Raw genomic sequence first — 24,683 nt, 5'->3', positions numbered from 1 at the left:
GGGAAACCCCTTCCTGTCAGACCCACATGGGAGATGCCATTCATCTTTAGTAAAATAAAAGGCTCTTTGTGACAGCTGGGTGCACCCCACTTCCCTGCACCCCACTTTCCGTAGGTCTTCTCTCTGAACTGACGGTGGAAGCCACGCCCCTCACAGCCCCACCCCCCCAGGCCTAAACTTCAAATGTCTCCCACCTGGAATTCACTCCTAAGGGTTAAGCTTTGCCCTCTTCCTGCCCCTCTGGGGTGGGGGCCACATTGGATTCCCTGGCAGCTTCCAGAACCTGAGCCTGGAAGGGGGGAGGCTGCTCAGCCTGGGAGGAAGCTGCACTGAACACAGACGCCCCCTGCCGCCTGCAGCCCTGACAGAGGCTAACGCAGCCCTGTCCTCTCCCCTAAACCACAGCCCCAGGGCGATGGAGAATGAGGTAAGAGCTGCCTCTCTTTGCTCTGCAGCCCTAAAAGGAGACATGGAGGACCATCAGGGCCCCTCTCCACTCTGCCCAGGGCGGGGGTAGGACCCAGGGGGCTCCCGCCCTCCAGACAGTTCAGCTGTGATGAGTTTAAAATTTCCCTGGGCCCCCGGCCTGGTGGCACCCTCACTGTCCCTGCGCTGGGCCAGGGCTGAGCAGAGCGCAGGCCTCCTGGTCACCCTGGGGCACCTCTCAGCAGACCCCAGGGAGAAAGGGAGGCCCAGGGAGGATGGAGGTCCAGGAATGAGGGATGAAAGGAGGGGGTGGGGAGAGTAGCGCATGAACACAGGGCGCCGCAGCTACTGTCCTTGAGCACCTCTGGGCACGAGGCCCTGTGCTGGCCACTCTACATCATCCCATTTAACCCTCACAACCACCCTCTCCATTTCACAGACCAGAAACTGGGCTCAGAGAGGTTACGTGACCTGCCCAAGGTCACAGAGCAGTACGTGGCAGAGCCAGGATTTTCCCTTTTTGAAGCAGGTCCACACCCCTGTGCCTGGCCTGGTCTCCCCACAGCCCTGCGAAGCACACAGAGCCAGCCCTTGTCACCCCACGGGCGAGCAAAGCGGAGCCCAGAGCAGCATCAAGGTGTACCCGCGGCCAGGCCATACCTCCAAGGAAATTTCTGGAGCTCTGTGGGAGGCAACCTGAGTCAGGAGTGGGGGCCTGGGTGGGTTGGGCACCCACTAGGAAGTGCTCAGCGCTGAGATACCGACGACCGTAATCCAGGTGTGAGGCAGGTGGGTGTCCAGAGCTGGCACGAGGCTGGGGGGTGCCCGGCCGGGAGCAGGTGGGCTTGGCAGCCGCTTTACATCCTACCTGAACCACGGGGCCCCGGGATGAGGCTGCCCCAGGTCACCCGGGGAGAGACCCAGACAGAGCCAGAGAGAGTCCAAAAGGGACCAGGAGGAAGAGAGAGATGGGGGAGGCCATGAGAGGGAAACAGAGAAAGCTGCAGAGCGAGACAGAATGAGTCAGAGGGCTGGGGACACATGTACAGAGAAAGAGGGCCTCAGACTAAGGGTGTCCCTGCTCCCCTCCCCCGACAGAGCTTCCGGCCAGGACTCTCCACAGCAGCCCCAGCACCAGCGCCAGGAGGCGAGGCCTGGGCCTGCGTCTCATCACCTCGCCCCAGCCCAGGCCCCCTGAGCAGGTGGCAAGTGAAAAGGTCAATTGGAATATAAAGCAGAATTCTCCTTCTTTTCATTTCCAACATGTCTTGGTCATAAAAATGCTAGTTTAATAATTCGGGGGAAACCGAAAAGTACACAGTTCAAACCGGGCTGGGCAGAGGGAAGTAAAGTGGGCTTAGCCCTGCAGCCTGTGCGCCCCACCCACGCGGCAGGCACAGCTCCCTCGTGTGGTCCAACTCCTGGTCCCAAGGATGGCAGGCTCCCTGATTTGTCTTTCTGTCTGTATCCAGGCCGGGCACCAAGAGAGGTCCAACCCAGTCCTGCCCTCAACGTGCTCATGAACTTTGGGGAGACCCAAGAATGCCACACGAGAAACCCCATGTACCCCAGGATTTCAGACCTTGGAGGGTCAGGAAAGTCTTGGATGTTGAGTCAGGGCTTGGAGGAGGAGCCCGACTCTGCCCGTCAGGCATCAAGGAGGACATTCCAGGAGGAGGGCATGGCCCAGGCAGAGGCGGGGAGGCAGGCTTTGGAAAGCACGGCCCACGATCAAGGAAGGCCACGGGTGGTCAGCCTGAACCCTGAGGAGTAAGCTCGTCGCTCCTTCTGCAGGAAAGGCTCCAGGTAAAGGACTGGGGTCAGAGCCCACTTAATCCAACGTCCTCGGCTCACAGACAGGGCAGCCAACCCACCCAAGGTCACACAGTGAGTCAGCAGCAGAGCCAGGCCCAGAGCGCAGGTCCCTAAGCTATGGGAGACTTCTGGTAAGGGGACCCTCAGCCCTCCCCAAGGGGGGAGCCGGAGATCTCCCTACCGTCCCCCACACCTAACTGGGAGGGTCGGGAGGACCCCAGGACCGTCACACAGGGGGACTCGGGTACACTCACCAGAGTCATTCCTCTGCCCAAAGCCAGCGACCTGCCTCTCTGCCCCACAGAGCCCCCCACCCAGCATGGCCCAGACCACACCCCTCCTCGAAGGCCCCTTGGATACTCTGTCAGCAAGAGATGAGGACAAATATTATTGACCCTACTGTGCGCCCACCCTGCCACCCGCTCCCCATTCTTATCATTCTGCATCAGCACCTTGAAAGGTGCATGTGATTCTGCCCATTTTATAGATGACATGGTGAGGTCCAGAGAGGCCCAGTGATCTGGGGCCAGGATCTGAGTGACCTACTGTGTGGCTGCCTGCAAGGCCATTGCTCTGGGCTGACCCCCCAGGGCCAGGCACTCGGCCAATATCCAGAGTCCCATGCCAGGCACTGCCCTGAGCTCTTTCTGTGTATTCCTCATGTAATCCTCACAAGGCCTTATGAGGTGGGGGCTACAAGGGTCCCCATTTTACAGACAAGGAAACTGAGGCACAGAGAGGGGCCTCCCAGGTAATAAATGGCAGAGCAGGGGTATGAACCAGGCCATCTGGCCCAGGGCCCATGCTTTGACTACTGAAAGCTACTGCCCCTCAGGGTCCCCGTCTGCCTCCCTCCTGTCTCCAGCTCTGTTCATCCTCAGGTCAGGGAGCGGGGAGCAGGGAAATGAAGGGGGAGGAGTTAGAAGAGGTACAGGGGGCTTGGGAGGGGGAGGCCAGAGGCCAGCACGGGGAGAGCCAGGAGAAAGAACTAGCCTCTCACATGGGCTCTACCCTTACATCTCCTGCCCATCACCTCTGTGGCTTCACAAGGACTGGTCAAGAACCACCTACCTATTTTACAGGTGAGGAAACTGAAGCCCTGAGAGGCTCAGTGACTTGCCCAAGGTCACCAGAATCCTGGTAACCCTCCTCCCCCAATACCCTTTGCAGCTAGAAGGAGCAGATGTGGGTTTTGGAGCCCCCTTGGTCCTCCTCTCCCTGGTCCCAGGGCTGTCTGGGTCCTCCCTCTTGAGCTCCTGGGTCAAGTCATCAACCAAGCACAGTCCTGCCACATGGCCTTTGCACTTGCTATTCCCTCTACCTGGAAAACTCTTCCTCCAGATATTTGTAGGGCGACCTCCTTCACTCGACTCAAGTTTATGCACAAATGTGCCACTTCAAAAAGTCCACCTCCAACCATCCTAAGTTGGCACCCCCACCCCCCATGGCTTTCTAGCCACTTCCTTGCTTTGTCCTGCAAGGAACTGCTCTCCCGTGACAATTATACGTTTATGTGTTTTACCTGTTCACTGCCTGCCTTCCCTTCAAACGTGGAAGCCCACGAGGGCCAGGCCTCCATCTGCTTTGTTGCCTGCTTTGTAAAGTTGCTTAGCGTGGCGGTTCTCCACCTGGGGTTCCACGTGAGTATCACCTGGGGAGCCCAGGCCCCATCTCACATCAATTAAATCCAAAATCCTGAGGTGGGGCTCGGGTACCGGGGAATTTTAAATTCCCCAGCTGATTCCAATGTGCAGCCAGATGGAGGCCACAGCTCTAGCAGAGGGAGGCCCAGAGGAGATGTTCAATACACACTTGGTGAGTGAACGAATGAATGGATTCTTACAGATGGGCCAACCAAGGTCCAGATGGGGGACAGCGAGCCAGAAACCAGCAGTCATGAACTTGAGCTTCCCCAGGCTCAGCCCCACCTTGGCCACTCCACAATGTCACACACCTCGCCCAGGGGCCCTGTCAGCCCTACCCAGGCTCCAGGAGCCCACCAGGCCTCCCTCCAGGGCATCTCCAGGAAATCTACCCAGAGGCCCCCCAAAGGCCTCCACTCCTTTTCATTCCCAGTAATGAGCCTGTTTGCCAGTCCAGTGATCAGAGCTGAAACCCTCTTGTTTCCACTCCCGAATTTCCCGTGTTCAGAGAGGTCCTGCAACCCGAAGGTGCACATCAGAGGAAGTGGGCTTGAGAGGGCTGCGGGGTGGGCGGGGGCGCTCGCTGGAGAAGCCAGATGGGACAGGAATACCGGGACACCGTGGAGGACTCAGAGCATTCAGCCAGCGGCCAGCTGAGCCTCCCAGCAGGTGTGCAAATACAGACCCAGCCCCAGGGCTCCTCACCACTGGCGGCCCAGGAATCCAACGCTCCCCAGGTGACTATGATGAGCTGCCAGGCTTGAGAACCACTAGGCGATGCAACCTGTACCCCAGTGCCCCACCCACAGGGAAGGACTTGCCGGGAGCACAGAGAGAATTGGCAACTCAGTGGTCAGGGCTGTTCCCCAGGGCCACGTTTTCCCTCCCCTCACCTCCCTCCCCACTCTGTTTAGATGCTGGCCTGACCCTGGGTCTTGAGGCCCCCTCCCCAGACTCCCACCACAAAGGGACACCTAGGGTTTGGGGGAAAGAGAAATGCTGTAAAAGCAGAGGGAGGGCTGTGTGGTCCTCACCTCAGGAGAACAGGCCCTGACAGTCACCCTCAGCAAGACCACTTCCTACACCTCCTCCTTTCCTCCCCGCCCCCCTCGGCTGCTTGGATAGACACCTTAATGTCTATCCAACCTGTTCTCGTAACACCAGCATCCCCTAAGCACCCGCTAAAGGCTTTGCATACTTTATCACTGCTGCCAAATGAGTATCATTACACTCCTTTTTACAGATACAGAAACTGAGGCTCAGAAAGGCCACACAGTGAGTATTGGGCCAGATCTCACCCAAGACTATCTGATGACCAAGAGAAAGGAGAGCAGAGCGGTGAAAACGGTAGATTCAGGGCCGAACAGCCTGGGTTCATATCCCAGCTCCACCACTTACTAGCTGTGTGACCTTGGGGAATTTGCTTAGCTTCTCTGGGCCTCAGTTCTCCGTCTATAAAATGGGGATAACCACTGTACACCTACCCCTGGGGGTTGCTGTGAGGATTGGGGCAGACCCTGACACAGGATACATGCCATGTAAATGCTGTGATTATTTTACCCCAACGACCTCTTCAGGAGGGTCCCTCATTCACTCCCGAACATTTACTGAGTAAGTCTTCTTGGGACAAATCTCTAATAACAGCCAACAGTGGGACATGGGGATACCCTTTAACGGGGAACAAAGCATTAAGCGAAAAGAATTCCGTAAGTCAGCGAGGAGCTGGAGGTATTTGGGGGGAGGAAACAGGTGGCCCAGGGGTCACCAAAGTGGTGGGCACTAGTGGCCAGTGGCTGGACCCCATGGTAAGGTGAGCTTAGCTACACTTATCCCCATAGCCAGGAGCTCATGCAGGCTCTGCAGACGGGGGCCACCCTGCTGTCACCGCAGAGTTTGGGGAGACATGGGGGCTGCAAATGGCTCACTCTCCATGAGTCCCTTCAGCCATGATTTCCTGAGGGCCCCCCATGGATCTGGCATCTGTTGGGGTCCTATAGGCGCAACTTAGAGGCCAGCAGGGGTCAGCTGATGGTCTCTGTCTCATCTACTTAATTCCAAGGGCATAGCTCAAGAGCAGTGCTAGACAATATGTAAATGAACAGGCATGGCTGCGTTCCCATAAAACTTTACAGACACTGAAATTTGAATTTCATATAATTTTCCTGTGTCATGACATATTGCTTTTAATTTTTTTTCAACTATTTAAAACACGGAGACCATTCTTAGCCCATGGGCCATACAAAAACAGGCAGCAGGCCAGAGGGGAAGCCAAGAGAAACAAGAAAACAAACAAAGAAATACGGACATGACTACAAACTGTGGTGAGGGTCATGAAGGGGAAGATGGGAAAATAATATAGAATAACTGGGGGATGGAGGGTGTTTCTCTGAAGAGAGTCCACTTAAACTTTAGGTTGAATGAGAAGGATCCAGCCTCAAAGAGTAGGAGGAGAACATTCCAATAGAGATGGGACAGCAGGTACAAAGGCCCTGTGGTGGGCAAACAGCACAGTGTCTTCAAGGAACATAAAGAAAACAGTAGGACTGGTATGGAGTGCACCCAGGAGAGGCAAAACGATGTGGTCAGGGCACCAGGTAGCACAGGGTCTGTCAGACTGGCAAGCATTTTGGAAGTTTGCGTTTTAATCTAAGAGCAATGCAAAGTCAAGAAAAAGTTTAAGCAGGGTGGGGAGCAGATTGGATTTGGCTTTTAGCAAGATCGCTCTGTTAGCTGAGCAAAGGTTGGGCTGTGGAAAGGCCTGTCTGGAAGCAGGGAGAGGAGAGAGGTTTCTTCTGGATCCAGGTGAGAGCGCACAAGGTGGGGGTCGAGGAGACTCCAGCACGAGGACGTGTCCTAAAGGAGAGCCTGCAGGATTTGCAGATGGTAGAAAGGCAGAGGTCAAAAATGCCACCAAGTTTCTTGGCCTGGGCGCTGCAAGGACAGAGCTGTCTTCAAGGAAGACAGGCAGGCTGTGGGAGAGTGGGTGGACCCTCTTGAAAGTTCCTCCTGGCTGTGCAGTGAAAACACTTTCAAGACAGGAAAGCCACATCCTCAACAGAACATGGGGTATCAGCTGAGCCACAAAGGTTCCCCAGGAGCCCTGGGCCTGGCACTGAGGGGCAGACAAGCCAAGCACCTGGCAGGCAGCTTTCTCTAAAAAGCACCACAAACCCTTACAGCACTCACAGCCCCACGAGGGACAAGCCCTCACAGGCCAGGCTGACGTGGCACAGAGAGCCAATGTCGCCCACCAGTGTCCCTGGCCCAGCCTCTCCTAGGAAGCTGGGCACCTGCCCTCCACCAGCTGGCTGGCATCCCCTCTCCCACCTGCCCCTTCCTGCCCTCCCTCCACTCCACCCCACTCTTAGTGCTCAAACCCCACTGTGGTGACAGCCAGAAAACCCTCATTACCTGCAAGTTAAGTTGGCCACTCAGTCTCCACACTGCAGGGAGACACCTGAGGCCCAGCAGATGGTCGGTCCTCTCCAGGATCAGCCTCAAAGGTCACCATCTGTCCCTGCCCACCCGGTCCAGCCTCTCCACATCAACGGAGTCTCCCATGCTGACTTAAGGCCCAGCTACAAGCTGTGCAATGACATTTCCTGCAGGCTGACTGTGTGCCAGGCACCAGGCTAGGCCTTTTCTGGACATTAACCCTTAATTCCCACACCAGGCCTAGGAGACCACTATCATCCCCATTTTACAAAAGGAGGAAACTGACGCACAAACAGGCTAAACGATTTGCCAAGGTGGCGAAAGCTGTCTGGCTCCAGTGTCCAGATTCTTAACCACCATACTAGGCCATATTCCCATCTTCAAGCCTCAGTTTTTGTCGTTGTTGTTTTTTTCTCCACTGCAAGATTAATGAGGGACTCAATGCAATGATTTCTGGATCCTTCTGAGCTCTTACAGGTCAAGGATTTGAAAACTGTTTCCTTCCAGGGCACTTACTATGTTCTTTTTCCCCCCAACAATAACTACTCTCAGGAAAAGATCTCATTGGCTCGTTCATACTATGGTATAAGTGACTGGTAGGGTGAGTAGATATGGTGGATATGCTGAGGTAACTCTGGTGGTGCAGCGATTCAAACCCAGATCTGACTGGCTTCAGAACCTGGGCTGTCCCCACGACATAGTATTGTAGAGGCCACGTCCTCTGCGTTAGGCTCTCCTCTGAAAAGTATTCTTTACCTCCATCAATATTCCCTTAACTAGGAGAATGGAGCCAAAATGAAGATGAAGGAGAGGGTGGGAACAGGGGAGTAAAGGATATAAGCTGTCAGACCCACAACTTCCCAAAGTCAGGGCTTCTGATCCCTAATGAAGGCCTGGGTTTGAGGCCCACTTCCAACCCAGTTGCTTTGGGCAGGCGGTCTGGAAGGAGTCAGTTCTGGGAGCTGGGACCTGACCACAGCCCTGGCCCGTCCCTTAATCAGGGCTCAGTTTCCACATCTGTACGACAGGAAGTTGGCCCCTCCCAGCTCTGGCAGGTGTGAGTTTTGCTCATACCCTGGCCTTGACGGAACCCCATCAGCATTCTCCAGGCAGGAAATTACCCCTCGTGCCCCCAAACCCAGAGCTCCTCTCTAAGCTTTGCACAGGAAATCCACCTCACGGAGGACAGAGAGCTGTAATCACAGCCTCTGGGAGAAGTTCCCAGCAGACCCCACTAATAGCCTTGGCGGAGAGCGGGACTGGGGCGCAGTGATGCCCTTTGAAACAGACACCTGACACCGCAGCTCCCCCGGCCCCCAAGATGCCCCTCCCTCATCCTTCCCTGCCTGAGGCTCTGCACCTGACCTCCCTCCTCAAAGTTCAACCTTTTGGTCTCTGTAAATGGCTTTTCAGTTTCTGGCCCAGCCTCTCATTTCTATCAGTTTAATTATTGAGGAGCCCTCTTGTCGCCAGCCTGGAACATCAACGCTGTTAAAAGGGACCCAGGGACTTCGGACCATAGCCAGCTGTCTCCTTCTGGCTCTCTCCCCATCTCCCCCACCGCCCGTTCCCTTTCCTTTCCCAACAGGACCCTTCCGTCCCCCTTCCTTCTCCCCTCCCTAGGCCTCTACCTCCCAGTCCCATCTTGCTCTCTGCGCAGGCTGGGGGAATCCCGACCCGCCACCTCCCCACCCACTCATCTCCCTGTGATCTGAGGAGGCTCAGACAAAACCCAGGCCACGGCCACATTCATATGTGACCAGATGGGCAGCGGAAGAGCTCTCGGCTGGTGAGGCCCTTTGGCCCCACACCCCCTCACCCCACCAGCGACCTTCCCCATCCTGGAAGAGGTCAGCATAGCAGTCACAGCCCACTGCTGCGTGGGGCTTCCAAGAGCCCGCTTCAAGGCCTAACGCTGGCAGCGACCTTTCTTAGAGCCTTTGCCATGTGTCTGGTGACACCTCTCAGCTCCTTTGATCTTTTCCACCTCCCTATAAAGTGGGTACTGGTTCCCTTCTGGGACATGGTGGGGAAGGACCCTCACCAATGTCATAGCCCCAAGGGCCCAATCACGTTGATTTATCATCTTTATAAAACACTTTTTAAAACACCCAGACTCACCAAGGTGTTTAATACAAAGCTCAGAAAAGGACACTGCAGCAGCTCCACCTGTAGTCTGGCCTTCTCAAAGGCTGGGGGACTGTGCCCCACTCAGATAGGACTCAGATAGGATGACATCTGCTGACCCAGGTCGCCTCACCTCCCAAGCCCAGGGAAGGCAGGCTGAATTGATGACACAGCTCACGAAAGCCATCACTAGGCCCTGGGACCACAGAGCCTTGCTCCCCCTCCCCTCTGGGTCTCTACTCCTCACTGCAGAATCGGGCAGGTGGAGGGACTGGACCGGTTTCCCATTCCCCAACCATCCCACCAACGAATGCCCACGAGCAACACTGCTCCCCAGGGGTTGTTCAGATTGCTCACTACAAAGGCAAAGTCTCCTTCAAGTCTCCTGCTTCAGCGTGATTTTGCATCCTTCAGAATGCAGCCATTTGTTTTTAAATTAAAATAGTGTTTTCATCTGGATCATCAAGCAAAACCAGCACTACAGGAAGAAGGCCCCAAGGCAAGGACTGCACAGCACACGTGGCCCAGACCAGCCTATGGCAAAGTTCCAACCCCGCCCCTGCTGTGACAGGACACCTCCAACCACCTTTCTTTCCCACCTACCCCCGCAGCCAACACAGGGGCATTCGCACCATTCATCCCCACTTCTACCCCACCCCCCAGAAATGCCCCCCAAGTACTGAGGCATCATGGGATTGGGCAAACGTGTTCCAGAAAGGGTCCAGGAGAGACGGCTCCAGCCTCAGCGCTTCCCATCCTGCATGAGGCCAAACAGCCTCTCTCCGTCCACTCCCTAACTCTGGAGCCTTTGAGGAGACAAGGGGCCAATTCCAGAGGCCAAGAATCTAACACCAGAGTGAAGAAGGGACCCAGAGGCTCCCTTTGTGCCTCCCTTCCTCCTCCTCACCCTATTCTCTCTCCCTCTCTCTCTGTCTCTCTGTCTCTCTGTCTCTCTCTCTTTCTCACACACACACACACACACACGCACACACACACACACACACACGCACACACGCACACGCACACACAGCAAACGAGGAGGCTCCCAGAGAGGAGCAGGCACATAATTATTGGTAAAATGCTTGTAATGTTTTTCTCTCTACCCAGTAGCTTTCAGTAGTTTTAGCAGCTTAGCGAAGCACTTGGCTCCAATTGAATTGCAAATCAGCAGCTCCGGCCCCAGGAAGAGAGGAAGGGAGGCGGCAAAGAGGGGGCAGGGAGGGATTCCAGAAGGAAAGGGAGAAAGGTGTGCAAGGAAGAGGGGCAGAAGGAAGGTAATGAGCCAGGGAAGCTAAGTTCAGGGCCAAGGGCACCAGAAACAGGGACTGCCCGCTCCTCCAGGCCTTTTCCCGTCCTCATCTCCATTCGCTGCGGGCTCAGTAGCCAACACCTCATCCAAAAAATCAGGACACATCTTCTGACTATAATCTTGAGGTGGAGCGGGAGGGCCACGCGGGGCTTTCTCAACTATCCAGGAGAAAAACAGATCTTTCTTGGCAATTGCAATTATTGAAAAACAATGTCAAAACAAAAGTCTTGCTTTTTCTCCCTGGCAATCTCCAACATTCACATTCCCATTCTATGTTTATCTTTTAACCTGTCTACCTTTCTATCTACCTAAATTTCTATTCGTCCATCTGTCTGGGTTTTTTATATTTCTGTCTGCCCATCTCCGCCTCCCTTCTGTTGTTCGCCAGTACTTCCTTTCCCCCCCTGGTTCAGAATTCCCCGCAGAGGAGCGGAGTTGATCAAGGAGCTGCCTGCAGCAGGTGCTGTTTCAGCACCACGGTCAGCACCACAGAGCTGGGTCCCTCCTCACCACAGGTCAGCCCCAAATTCTCAGATATTGCTGGGGGTGCTGGGAAACACACTCTCTCCCTCGGATTCAGGAGGAGAAGAAGAGAGAGGAGCTGGGCAGGCACTAACCTTGAAGAGGCGAAGGATGTTGGCCACCATGATGGAGACCGAACTCCCTGAAGCACCGATGACACCCACCACGCGCTCAGGTTTAGTGATGATGGGCGGGCCGCCGCTGCCACAGCGGACCTCCGTGCCATCCTTCTCAATGAGCGCCTGCACAAAGGTCAGCGACTGCTCCAGGGCATGGGTGTCCCTGGAGCAGGTGTCCAGTATGCGGGCGCCCAACGTGATGTTGGGCAGCAGGTCCGGGTCATTGTTAATGCGATCTAGAGCAAAGAGCATGGCCTCCAGCCGGTGGATGCCCTTTTCCTTCTTGAGTTCTCCGCAGGCCTTGCCCTCTGAGCCCCGGCCGTGCACCGGGAACAGGCCTCCCAGAGTGATGTCACCATCTATGCGGATGGAATTCATTTGAGGGTGGCCTTTGGGCTTCCCCAGGGAGGAAGGCACCCAGGGCCCAGACAGGCTGAGGAGCAGGCAAAGGAGCAGCCGGGCCCACTGCCAGCCCCAGCCCCTCTTCCCAGGCATCTCGGAATTCCCTAGAGATCCATGAACGGCAGGCCTCCCTCCTAGCCGTGGTGGGCCCCTGGCCCACAGCCTGGGGGAGCAGGGGCAGAGCAGCCCCCACAAGTCTCTCCAGCACAGCTTCAGCAGCAGGGCGGCTGATGGCAGCCAACAGGCTGAACCATACTGGTGGTCCTCGCCCCGCAGGCAACGCTCAGTTACGGGCACAGGCCATGCTCCCAGACGGCAGGGAGTGCCTGGGGTGCAGCAAAGCTCTGGGCTTGGTCCCCACGTCCTGCAGGCCTGTTCTTGGTGGATGATTGTGAAAGCAGGAGAGTGCTCCTAGCTTGGCAGATCTTGGCATCAAGGAGAAAACAGCTCCAATGCTCTCCTCTTACCAACCTTAAAGAGAGAGAGAGAGAGAATCAAAGAGAAGCCCAAAGAAGACATTAGCAATTCGGATCTCTCATCAGGAGCCTGAGAGCAGGAGATGCTGGAGGTTATAGCCAAAGACTCCACAAATCTCCTGAACTTGGTTTCCTCCCAGCTGCTGCTCGACTTTGGTCCAAATGGGAGAACTTGAGGCAGAAATTGGGTGGTGTTTAAAGATTTCTTAAGGCCTGTGCCCACTACCATCAAACCCGAGGCCTCAGAGAGCACTCTCCCCAGGCAACAGCCTGGGAGGCTTGGGAAGAAGAGAGACCCCTCTCAACACTCACCCACAGGAAGGAGCAGGCAGAAACCGGTCCCACAGGGCACAGCCCATTTCAGAGATGAGGAAACCAAGGCCCAGAGCAGGAGAGCACCTGACCCAAGTCACACAGGGGGCGAGCAGCAGAACGCCGCCTGGAACCCAGCTTTCTGGCTCCCAGCTCTGGAACCAGACACACTTGGGCTCCTTGAGGACTCAGAGACAAGGAAAGCCAACAAAGCCCCAGGAGAAGTCTGGCTGAGAGCTGCTCAGCCTGAAGGCCAGGGAGAAGCTGGGGCTGCCGGGGTTTGGGGTTCTTCTGCTGAATTGGGGAGGGCTAGGTGGACCCTCCCATTTCCACCCCAGCTGCACCCCCACCCCGGGAGGGGGGTGGGGGGCGGTCAACCAAACTGAGGCTCATTTTCTCTTGCTGGGCCTCCCCCTCCCCTCCCCCTCCCCTCCCCCCTCTCCCTCCCCTCCCCCTCTCTAAGGGTCTTTCTCTCTTAGTTTCTCTTTGCTCCTTCTCTCTTCCCCACTTCCTCCCTCTGAGAGTGGGGCTTGGGTTCTGGCCTGAGCTAGTGCACATTGTGATGATGATCGTCGTTAATTATTGTTGTTGTGATTAAATATTTATCTGCAAGGGTGGAGGAGAGAGTACCAGCTCTTCCTCATTCTCATGGCTAATTTGGGCTAATTTCCCCAGGACTTCCTTGTGTGGGCCCAGCCTTCCCTTACCACCAGCAACCTCCCTCCCCTCGACTCAGGAGGCCCCAGGGAGAAAGGCGGAAAGCTGAGCCAGGGCTTGGCTAGGGGGAGACCCCAAGGCCCCCTTCCCCATGGGTTTGTCAAATGAAGACCAGCAGCCACTCGCCCATTCTGTGCCTCAGTTTCCCTAGCCATTTGGAAGAAGAGCTTGTGTTTGGGTTGGGAGGTGTCCCTGGAAATATGGTCCCTCTATCAAGACCAAGTGGTGGTCTCAGAACCACCCATCCCCCACCCCACAGAGTCCCTGACTGCTCCAGGTCTGTGCAAGGGGTAGAGGAGGAGAGGGGGCACAGCCCAGGATCCAGCCTCAGCCCCCGGGTTTCTTCTAAACCTTCACCTCACATCTTACCCCCGCATCAGAATGCTCCCTCCTCCATTAGCTCCTCAGAGGCCAAGATTATGGCTCTTAATTCTCCTCAGCCCCCTTCTGCAGGTGAACCAGTAGCCCAGAGGGACCATGTAACTCTGCCAAAGTCAAACAGCAAGTCAAGGCGGGTGAGGACTCAAAGCCAGCACCAGTCACACTGAGAGAGCCTGGGGAAGCTGGCAGGAAGCCAGGACTCAGTGACCTAGGGCTGGCGGTCTGTGCTTTGGGGAAGGCTTAAGAGCTGTTAAAATACAGGAGAGGGGCAGCTACACCTGTGTGGAACCCTCATCAGCACTCACCCCTTTGTGTGAGTAAGTTGTCAGATCTCTCTCCCAGGGGGCTGTGGGGAGTGAGGGGATGGGGGATACTAGCTGCTGAGGCCAGTTCTAGGGGATTCAGAAGAGAAACAGCAGAAGCCTCAGACCACCCCGCAGTCCTGCTGCTGCCCTGCTGGAGGCCACACTTGTCCCCCTGGGGAGTCCTCAGTTTCAACATCTGTAAAATGGATGGGCTGGAATAAGACCCAGTCTGGAGGCCATCCCGTCCCTGTGGGGGCATTTCAGTTGTCACAATGATGGGAGAGAGTCACCTACTAGTCTGCATCCAGGCAGGGTCAGGGATGGCATGGGCGAGACAGCCCGCACAATGAAACACTGTCTTGTCCAAATGCCAGTTGTGCCCCTTGGAGAAATAACTGCAAAGGACAACACAGTGCTGTGTGCCAGCCACCATGCAAGTGCTTCTCAGGTGACACTCACGTCCCTATGAGCCAGTTGGGACTTTTATCCCCATCACACAGATGACGAAGCTGAGGCACCAAACGTCAAACAGTGACACAGCCCAGGGACACAGAGTTTGTGCAGGCCGCCCAGGCCCTGACCACCCCACCACGCTGGCCCCGAGCGTCTCTCAGGCCCTGCCCAGTTCCCACATCCTAGGAAGTCAGGCTTGGTTTTCTTGAATTTCAAATGGAGGGATTTTTGGCATCAGGACAAGGTGGTGAGCCGAGGCTGCAACAGGGCAGATTCAGGCTGGGAAACCAATGCACAGCAGCTTCTGACAGTCAGGCCCTGCTCAGGCTTCCAGATCCTTCGTGAGGGCTCAACACTGGCTTCTCTTGAAGCCTGAGCACCTCTGGGCTGATCAGTGCCCGCACACAGACACACACAGACACACACACACCATAGGCAGGGGAAGGACAGAGGCCACACAGGGGAAGGAGGCCTCAGTGAGGAGAAAGGCAAATACTTGCAAGATGAGAATCACGACCGCAAGGCCCCAGGCCCTGCCCCAAGCTGCTCAGACACCCGCAAGGCCTCCCTCCATTGGACTGGGTCCCAGCCTGCCTGCAGCGAGTCCCCTCCAGCCCTCAGACCTAACAGGCCTGCCTTTTCCGAGCTTCTCCAAGAGCTGGGCAAACCACTGCCTCTTTCAGCCTCCCCTCCTTCCTTTGATCCTGCATAACAGGCACCAGGGAAAAGTAAAAATACCTGGGAGTGAAAGGAGCCAGGAGAGCAGAGGCTGGGGGTGGGGCGGACGGGGAGCCAGGCTGATCCTCCCTCCCCCACGGGGCACCTCCACCTGCAGGGGAGGAGGGAGCTGGGATTCCTCAGACCACCACCCCCCCAGGTCCAAAACAGCCAGGAAGGCTCAAACCGGGACAGTTAGAGGGGGTGAAATCACCAGGATGGCCACCCACCCCCAGATGGGTCTCCTCTCCCGTCCTCAGTCTCCCTTTCCCACCTCCCTCCTCAGCCCCTTACTCACTTCCCTCTGTTGTCCCTGCTAGATCCTTTCGCTCTGGGGAGGACAGAACTAGGCAGGGAGGGATGAGGAGCACAGGGTAGAGCAATAGTTCACTGGCCAATGGCATTTTCCAGAACATTCTCCCTCAGTGAAAGGGGATGGGGGAGGGGAGGCTGGGGGGAGAGCTGCAGTTGGCCCCCTCCCTTAGCCCAGCCAGCCCCACCACCTGAGGATCTCTCAGACGCCCGAGGAACTGGCCAAACCTACCTCAGTGACCCCTTCCGAGTCTTAACAAGCAGGATTCCAGGCTTTTCTCCTGCCTGACCTCAACCCTTCCCTCTCCAGCCAGGGCCTGGGCCAGAAAGAACCACAAACCACAAAACAACAACCAGAAGAGAGCTACTGTGACTTAGTAAGCTCCAATTTAGTTTTCACTGAGCTGCTTTTTCTTCTCCCAAAGCTAAAGAAATAGAATTCTCCCAAACACGAAATAAAGGGCAGAGTCGGAGGGAGGGACCCTGCGCTTTGCTTCCAGGGGTGGGGGCCACAACCAGAGCGGCTCCGTCTCCCCTCCAGCCCTCCGAGGGGACGCTCAGCCTCCTGGCTCCTCTGCAGGCCAGCAGGCCAGCCCCTAGGGCTGAGCGGGTGGAACGAGGAAAGCCAGGTCCAGAGAGGACTCCCCGCCTGCCCGGGGTCCCCAGCACACCCTCCCGACATTCCTGAGCCAGGCCTCCGGACCTATGGTGGCCCTCCCCCTCTGCTTGCCCCAGTTCCCTCCAGCACCTACTTCAGCTCTCTTCACCTTGACCTCTGCTGGGCCCAGCCCAGCCCAGGTGCTGGGAGAACTCAGGGATTGTGAATGGAGGAGTGGAGTGGGGTTTGAACCCCCTGAGCTGTTTAGACGCCTCATTGCCCACATCTCACATTTCCACAAAAGGACCGGCTGGCAGCTCCACTCCCCAAAGGGGACAGTGAGGGAGAACCTGAGGCCTCTCCCCTCCTTCCTACACCACCCCCACCCCCTTGGGACTGCAGGTCACCTCTAAGGCCCCCCTCTCTCCTATCCCCCTGGGGACTTGCGCTGGCTGGGCAGAGGTGTGGTTTGCCAGACAGTCTCCTTTCAAATGGACAAAGCCGAACCCAGGAAGCAGGTCATCAGAAGCCCGCTCCCCCCGAGCTGCACCAGCAACAAATCTCCACCTGTATGATTTGGGTCCTTAAGGAAAGGGGGTGACCAATTATCTCCCTCAAACCCCAGCAGCACAACCCTCTCCCCACCTGGACCACAACTTGGGGGGATCACATCATCCTCATCTTGATATCTCTGCATCCCAGCCTGCACGGTGCCTCGCATCCCCCACCAGGGTCTGTGGAAGTGACTGAATGATCCCTGGGGTCTTTCCACCCTTCTCTCCCAGATAATCTATTTCTAGAATAATAGGAAGAGTAGCCTTGCTCCAGGCACTGACCCAGCCCGAGCCATGTTCTAAGAGCAAGAAGGAGGGAAGAGTGGGGGTCTGGACCCCATGCCCCCTTCCCTTCAATTCCCTGAGCTGTTCCAGCTCCCTGGCCTGATCAGGAACCTCCCAAGTTCAGACACCCCAGACCTCACTTCAAAAGCCATCCTCTCCCTGTTCCAAAACAAGGGCCTGGTTCAGAAGTGACTGGTTCTGTGCTGGGCATGCGGTGGGCACTGAGAAATGCGTGTGGAAGGAAAGAAGGAAGGGATGGAGGACATAATTCCTGAGCTTCATGCCAACGGAAACTAAGAAGGGGGAAACAAACCAATTGCCCATGCTTCCCCGACCCTTGGATTCCCTCCAGCCTCCTCCCTGTGGGGCTTACCCTTCAAGTGAGCAACTGAGATACTTCTTCTTCCAGGAAGCCTGCCCTGATGATTCTAGTTCCCCTTATCTCCTTCCTCCACAGCCAATACCATAAAGCCTCTCTCTGTGTGTTGTTATTTGGCACTGATAAGCCTGGGAGCACGTTAAGGGCCTGGGTGCACAGCACCGCCCTCATCTCGGTGTCCCAGTGCCCAGCCCAAGGCTCAGAATGCAGGAAATTCTCAATCAACAACCAGACAAAGCCAGGTCCCTGCCCAGAGCCAGCACAGCACCACCCTCACCAGTGTGGAGCCCAGGGCAGGGAGTGGGGGTCTGCAGCAGCATTCCAGGTTCCCGGAGTGGGACTCAGACCTTACCCTGAATTCTTACAACCCTCTTGTGTGGGCAGTCATGGAATATAATCCATGACCATTCAGCTTTTCAATGTGCCATCCGAATACGTGCTGAGCTCCTGCTGTGTGCCAGACTCTGTTCTGAGCACTGGGGAAACGCTGGAAGTGAAAACAGATACAAACACCTGCCCTGTGAAGCCAACATCCCAGTGGGGAGTGGCGCAGGAGAGACAATAAATACATCTACACACAGATGGGTGGCACTTCAGGGGATCAAGGGGCTATGAAGACACACAAGGCAGGTAAGGAGAAAGGGAATGACTCAGAGGAGCTTTTTCAGAAAAAGATAGTCAGGGAAGGCTTCTCAGAGGAGGTGGCATTAGAGCAGAGATTAAAAACAGTAAAGGCATGAGCCATGTATCTGGGAGAAAAACATCCCAGGTAGAGAGAACAGCAAGTGCAAAGGCCCTGGGGTGGGCATATGATTAGCATTCATTGTTCAAGGAACAGCAAGGAGGTCAGCATGACTGGAGGGCAGTGGGAAGGGAGAGAGGCAGGAGAGGAGGTCAGAGAGGGCTCCAAGCACAAGATCAAGCAGGACCTTGTAGGCCATGGTGTGGATGCAGAAAGGAGGGCCCACTGTGAGCACAGCAGGCAGGGACTTGGGACTAGAGAAACCAGAGGCTCAAAGGCAGCCACCTGCTAAGGCCACAGCAGCTCCCATCAGTTGGAAGGCAAAGCAAGCAAACCTCATTGGCACTGGGTCCCACCAGTTCAGCTCAGAAAATGCCCAGCCTTGACCTTCCCACTCTCCCAGAGCCAGGGGGCCAGCCACCAAGCTCACGCTTGCTCAAGGTCTCCTCCAACCAGCAGCCCCCATGCAGACCCCCAGGCCTCTCCTTCTGGCCCCAACTCACCCCACCCCCACTTGCCAGGACCATCCAGTTTTCCAGCACAACATCCAAGTGGGCAAGTGCCTTTGTTTGCAGTTGTTGCTATTGTGGGCTTCCTGCTAATGCTCTTTCTTCCTCTCTCCTCCTTCTTCCTGTCTCCCCTCCTGAACCCCGGCACTGCCCTGGAAAGCGGGGGCCCACTGGCTTAGGGAGTCCATGTCCAAACCCTACTGCCTTGCACAGCCACGAACAGAACCACAGCGGTGGGGGAGACTTCCCACCCTAAGGCACCCTGAGGCCAGGCACAAAGAAGGGGCCGTGACATCTGAGAAGCAATCACCTGCCAAAAACTTAAGAATCCAGGTCAAGTCCCCAATCTTTATTTCTATATTCAAATCTAAAAATAACCCTGTAGCGATGAAGTGTTTTTACTAGAAGTCATAGCCCAACCAGAACACGGGTCCAGAGACTAGTCTGTCCCCCTGAGGGACAGAGGGGTGGCTGGGAGGGTTGAGTGTGGGGGACCCGGGGAGGACTCAACCTCCTGGTCCCGATGCAGGTGGCCCAGCCTGGGACCACCAGCCAGCTGAGCTCCCCAGGGCGTCATCACAGCCCCTGGGCGGCCAGGGCTTTCTCCAGGAGAAGAGGGAGGCTTAGGGAGACACCACAGCTTGCTCGTCAGCATGGCTCCAGCCGAAATGGCACGGGCTGTCATTATGGGCTGGCATTTCCCAATTACTGCAGATAATATCTACCTTAATTGAATGGGGTCCAGATAATGTCATTATGCACTGCATTCCCCAATTTATTTAATATACGTGTGTACACATATATTTATGCCTCACTGCTGCCACGAGATTGCTAAACGGTGAGGTTAATTATAAAACATTTCGACGGGAGTCATCAGCTTTCATTTAAGGGTGATTTTTACTATCCTTGTGGTGCTCGTTTTTCCAAGGAGCCAAGAGAAACTTGGACAGGCGGCTAGAGACTCTCTCTGCCCTGTGGGCTGGGGGGCTGGGAGGCAGGGCTGCAGGGCAGGCTTCATCTTTCCTAAGCAGGTTCCCTTTATAAGCCTCCCTTTCAGGAGCAAAGCTCAGGCAGGGAAAGAGAGGTTGGGGGAGCAGAGGGGGGGGCGGTACTGAGGCAGAAGCCCCCAGAGCTTGACTCCAGGACTGGCGGGGAGCAGAAGCTCGCTGGGAAGGCAAAGCTATATGCCTGGGGTTGGGCTGAGAGGCAGCAGGGAGACAGTGGAAGAGAAGCAGAGCAGAGGACAGAGGGAGGCCAGAAGCTGCACAGCCAGGAAAGAAACAGAGCTCCCAGGAGCCAGAGAAAAGGCAGCCTGCACTCTGGCAAGGACCAAAGGCAGTGAGATCTTGAAATTAATTTTTGATAGTCCCCTGCTAACTAGGGCAGAGTGGACACGGAAACAAGCCCTCCCTGCTCTTTCCAGGAGCCGCCACCAGGCTGGGCGGTGGGGGGGTGGGGGGGAACAGAAAGCTGGTGCCCTCCACTCGGGCCCGCTGCCCACCAGGGGAAGCCCCTCGGCCTCCTCCCTCAGGTTGGCCTGGGCAGCCAGCAGCTCTGCCAGCCCCAGTGAGCAGGGCCAGAGCCCAGATGCCAGCTCCCCCGTGCCTTCTCTGGGTGGCAAAGGCGGCCTCACTCTGCAGAAGTGAGATAATCTCCCATCCAGCAGCTGGCAGGCCCAGCTACCCAGGCTGCCAGTGGGGCCTGCCCACTGGAAAATGGGGTGCTAGACTGAGCAGACGAGGACAGCAGGGGTGGGCAGATGTCTTGGGGTCACTGGTAATTAGAGGCTGCCGGCCCCACACTTGTCTAAGGGAGAGGATGTGTCTAGTGGCTGTAATTATAAAGCTCAGAAGCCCATGGTCCTGGTGCCATCGTTTCCTGCCAGCTGTCCCCCTGCAGCGGGACAGGTTCGGGTGTGGCCAAGCATCCTGGAAGCTGGGCAGGGGACCCCTCGGGAAGCAGGTGGGGGCTGCAGAGCCCTTCTGGTCTGGGCCCACCCCCGCCCTGTCTGGCCAGCACACTGCTCATTCACAGGCTTGCTCGCTGACTCTCTCACCTACCTCAGCTGCCTGCCTGCCGCTGTGCAAGGCGCTCCCTCCTGGAGATGTCAAGCCTCCAACAGAATGAAGCCACACAGAGGAAAGTTGGGGGAGGAGAGAGGAGGGAGGTGGGAGGAGCGGCCTATGCTGGACCACTGAGGCCAAGAAGGCAGCTCAACTCCTGGCATGCTCCCTCCTCCCCTTCTACCAGCTCAGGACCTATTTTATGGGATGTGCTGCATGCCCCACCCCCAACATCCCATACATCTCTCTCCTGAAAATCCACCACCGGTAGAGCATTCCTTTGGGTTAAGCATTGCCTTCTTCCTCTCTGAATCTCTCTTCACAGCAAATGCCCCTGGGATGGGTAGCCCTAGAAGTGAGCAAGATCTCAGGAGGGAAGAACTTTATGATGTTTTTGTCCCTGACAGGTGTGAAGATGTTGACATTTAAGGGAAAGTTGAGGGCTAGAATGACAAAAGTTGGGGGGAGATGAAGACAGTGGTCACCAAATTCACAAGTGGACAGGCATGCCCATCCAGGGCTAAGCAGAGGCTCAGAGGCACCATCCCCAAAGGTTCCCGACCCCATCCCAAGGACAGAACATTAGGGGCTGGGAAGGCCCTCCAGGAAGTGGTCCTCTAGGGGATCAGGGAGAGGGGCAAGGGCTCTGACCCCTACTCCCCTCTGTAGCCGCTTCGGGGGCCCTTGCTACTAGTCCCAGGGCCTGCCCAGGAGAGGAGATAAGCCCCCTGCCCTGTCCGTTGGATGTCCACACCCAGGAGCCTCCAGACTGCTCTGTGGGAATTCTCTCTGCCACGTCAGGAGGGGTCATCAGAAAAGCTCCTGCAAGTCCTCACCTTTTCATGGAAGTTCTCCCACCACCTTATGCCCTGAGGCCTCTGAGGAGCAGAGGTGCCCACCCAGAGCCTGGGGCCCAGCATCCAATGTGGAGCCAGGGAGAAAGCAAGGCAGACCCAGGACACATCCTGGGGAAGGGGCAATGGGAGCTAGAACATTCTTCACTTCCACCATGAGCTGGCCCAGGGATGGGAGGCTGTGGGAATGGGGTGCCCAGTATGGAGACTCTTACAGAGCTGGCCGCCCTACCAGCCCTCAGTCCCCAACCTCACCCCAGAATGGAGGAGAGGAGGGACTATGAGGAACACACACACACACACACACACAATCCTCCCTCCACCACCATCTGGCTTTCTGCCAGACTGACAGAGGGGCAGACAGACTAACCACGGCTCCAACAGACACGTGGCTTGGGGCACCCCATTAAGCAAGACCAGCTCAGTCCCGCAAAGCAGCTTTCTCCCGCACCAGGGGCAGGGAGGGTGACCGGAGTAGGGAAAGAGACAAGAAGCCTCCTCCAAAAAGGACGGAAAGTCTGAAGGCGGGGGTGTCACTCGCGGCCTGGGGGAGGGGGCGCTCTTAGGTTCGGGCCTCAGGACTCCCTGCCGCCACTGCCGCCCCATTTCAGCACAAACAGCCTCAGACCGTCCCGGTGCGGGGGCGCCTCTCGCAGTCGCGGCCTCCCCCTCCCAGCCCCGCCCCCGCGCGGGGAGGGGGCGCTTTCAGCTCCTGAGCGCCGGGGAAAGCCGACCCCGGAGGGGACCCCCCCACACACACACAAAACACGCACACACAGACACTCGGCCCGGCTGCCCGCCCCGCGGCCGCGTAGAAGCAAAGGTTCATCAGGGTCCCGGAGAGGGTCGGTCCCGAATATCCGAGAAGCACCTGACCGTGAAGTCCCGGGGCCGCGGGGAGACCCCAGACCCTGGGGTGCCGTCCCATCCCGCCTCCGCCGAGAGCAAGCCTCCGGCGCCGGGGTCGGTCGGAGACGAAGGCGACGCTGGGGCGGCCACGGGAGCGGGACGCGGGGCTGCTGTGGGTCAGGGAGCAGAGGCGCGCGAGGCTGGCGCTGCTCTCCCGCCGGGAGACCGCGGGGAACGGGGGCAAAGAGCGGCCCGCGCCCCCGCCCGCCCTGCCTCTCCGCAGAGGGGGCGCTCTGATGCCGCCGCCCCCACCTGAGCGCGGGCTCGACCCCCTAATCGGGGGAACCCGAAACAACCCCAGGCACAGAGACACTTTCCCCCAGGCCCGCGAAAGAGCCGCTGCCCTACTGCCTGTCTCGGGGCGGTGGGACAGCCGGCCCCAGCCCCGAGGGGAGACCCTCTAGCCCGGGTCCCGCGCCCTCCAGCCCTGAAAGCTCCGGTCCGCCGGCCCTCTGGGCAGCCCCGAGCCCGGGAGCTCGTCAGAGGCCACATCCCCGAGCCCTGGAGTCCCCGCCGCAGCTCGTGCCCCAGAGGCCGGAGGGCACGGTCCCCTCTGCCCGTTCCCCGCGGGCCACAACTCACCGCGCGCCGGCGAGGGCTCGGTGGCGCACCCGCCCGCGCCGGGGGCGCAGGGAGGCGGCGGCCGGAGGCTGGCTTTTCGCGGTGGCCGGAGCCCGGGCCGCGGCGGGCGGCTCTGACGCTGCGGTCCGAGCCCGGCGCGGAGCCGCCCGGAGTCCGGGACGCAGCGGGGAGGAGCTGGCGGCCGCCCGGCCCGAGCCGCCTCCAATCGCGCGGCGGTCGGCTGCTGCTCCGGCGAGAGCGAGCCAGCGAGGTAGGGAGCGGCGGGCAGCCTTGCTCCGTCCGCCGCGGAGCCCGACGTCCGAGCCGGAGGGAGAGAGGAGGCGGCTCCGGGGCGCGGGGTCCGGCCGAGGGCTCCGGGCTAGGAAGGGAGTGGAGCGTGAGCCGAGCAGCGAGCTCAGCCGGCTGAGATGCGGGCACCCGGCGGCGCCGCGGCAGCTGCACGGCAGCAGGAAAGAAGGAGAGCGAGCTTGAGAGCGCGCTGGAGAGCGAGCGAGCGAGCAAGCGAGGAAGACGCCGAGAGGGGAGGCTGCGGGAGGGGGCGGGCGCCGGGAGCACGAGGGGGCGAGGGGACCGCAGCCGCTCAGCCCGACGCCCACTCTGCTGCCGCCGCACTCGGGAAGGCGGGAGCCCTGCCCGCCAAGTTTGCTCTGCAGGTGCGGCCGAGCGCGCGGCTTCCGCCGGCCTTTTAAAGAGAGAGCACCTGGGAGCCCACCCCCGACCCCGCACCTCCACCGCCGGAAGGCTGGGGCTTGCCCAGCTCCCCGCCACCCCTCCGCACCAGCCCCGCCTTCTGCTCCCCCTCTCACCACGCCCCACCGGCGCCCTCTCCTGGAAGCCCCCTTCTCCCCCCTCCCCCGGGGCGGATGTTTGCTCCTCGACCCAGAGGACTTGGCAGGGACCCCTCCTGACCCCAAAGGTCGAGGGTCAAGGAACATAGCATCCTGACACACTCCCTGAGAAGTACAGCAAATACAGGGATGCCAAGGGGTCACGCTCCTCCCCACCCCCACCCCCATCCTCCCTGAGAATCACTAAGACCCCCACCTTAGGCCAGCTTATCACACATCTGCACCACGCACGTGGCGTGTGCCCCCATGTGGCATGTTCATTTGCACACCCCACTGCTCCTGGTTTGAGCATATGACACAGGACGGGAGGGGGAGGGGATTCCATTTGCCCCTGGTCACACAGCCTTCAGGAGCCCCTTCCCACTGAGGTCCCCTCCACCCCAGAACGCCACCAGGCTTGGGGAACTCCCACTCCATGGCCCACAGCCCACTGGTCTCCCTCCAGCACTGGTCTGCAAAGTGTAACAGGTGGCCTGGCTGGCAGACAGGAGCGAGCCTGGGGAAAAATCCCTCAGCCAGGGAGAAGCTGGAGCCCCAGCTCTCCTCCTCCCCAGGGGGGCTGTGAAAAATCCCAGGAGAGGGCTGGCCTTAGAGAGGAAGAGAGGGAGGGAGCCTTGCAGCCCTCTTAGGATTGCAAGAGCATCCCATCCCAGACTGCAGAAGTGTCTTCAGTTAGAGCTGTGACAAGTGACTGTCCTTGTCCCAGGGAGGGTGCTCAGCACAGTGACAGAGAGCTGTCGGGGGGCGGGGGGGGGAGAGTGGCTGACCAGCGGCCTCCCTCCCCCACGTCAGTACCTCAGTCATCCTGGCCGACCTGCAGAGTGCCATCTGGGCTCCACTGTGCCCAGGCCTGGGGGGATTCATGCCCCCCACAGCCCAACCCCTCATT

At 57.9% G+C, this 24,683-nt stretch overlaps 1 protein-coding gene across 6 annotated transcripts in view; it reads right to left on the bottom strand.

Annotated features, from left to right (window-relative positions):
* Window positions 1-23,662, bottom strand: part of GRM4 (glutamate metabotropic receptor 4) — a 111,789-nt gene extending 88,127 nt beyond the window's left edge. For 5 of the 6 annotated variants that reach the window (XR_005021941.1, XM_036870019.1, XM_036870022.1 and 2 more), the window contains exons 1-2: window positions 22,947-23,662; window positions 11,373-12,269 (exon numbers count right to left, since the gene is read on the bottom strand). Coding sequence is in view for 5 of the 6 variants with exons in the window: in XM_036870019.1 (XP_036725914.1) it covers window positions 11,373-11,891 (519 nt within the window). In the remaining variant the exon portion in view is untranslated. Of the gene's footprint in view, window positions 1-11,372; window positions 12,270-22,326; window positions 22,368-22,946 lie in introns of those variants that run through there. The other variant, XM_036870020.1, reaches the window with a different exon arrangement.
* Between the last annotated feature and the right edge of the window lie 1,021 nt (window positions 23,663-24,683).

The sequence above is a fragment of the Balaenoptera musculus genome, chromosome 11 (assembly GCF_009873245.2).
Source record: "Balaenoptera musculus isolate JJ_BM4_2016_0621 chromosome 11, mBalMus1.pri.v3, whole genome shotgun sequence".
Classification (NCBI taxonomy): domain Eukaryota; kingdom Metazoa; phylum Chordata; class Mammalia; order Artiodactyla; family Balaenopteridae; genus Balaenoptera; species Balaenoptera musculus.
The sequence above is the reverse complement of the archived record's forward strand: the minus strand, read 5'-3'. Positions and strand labels throughout refer to the sequence as shown.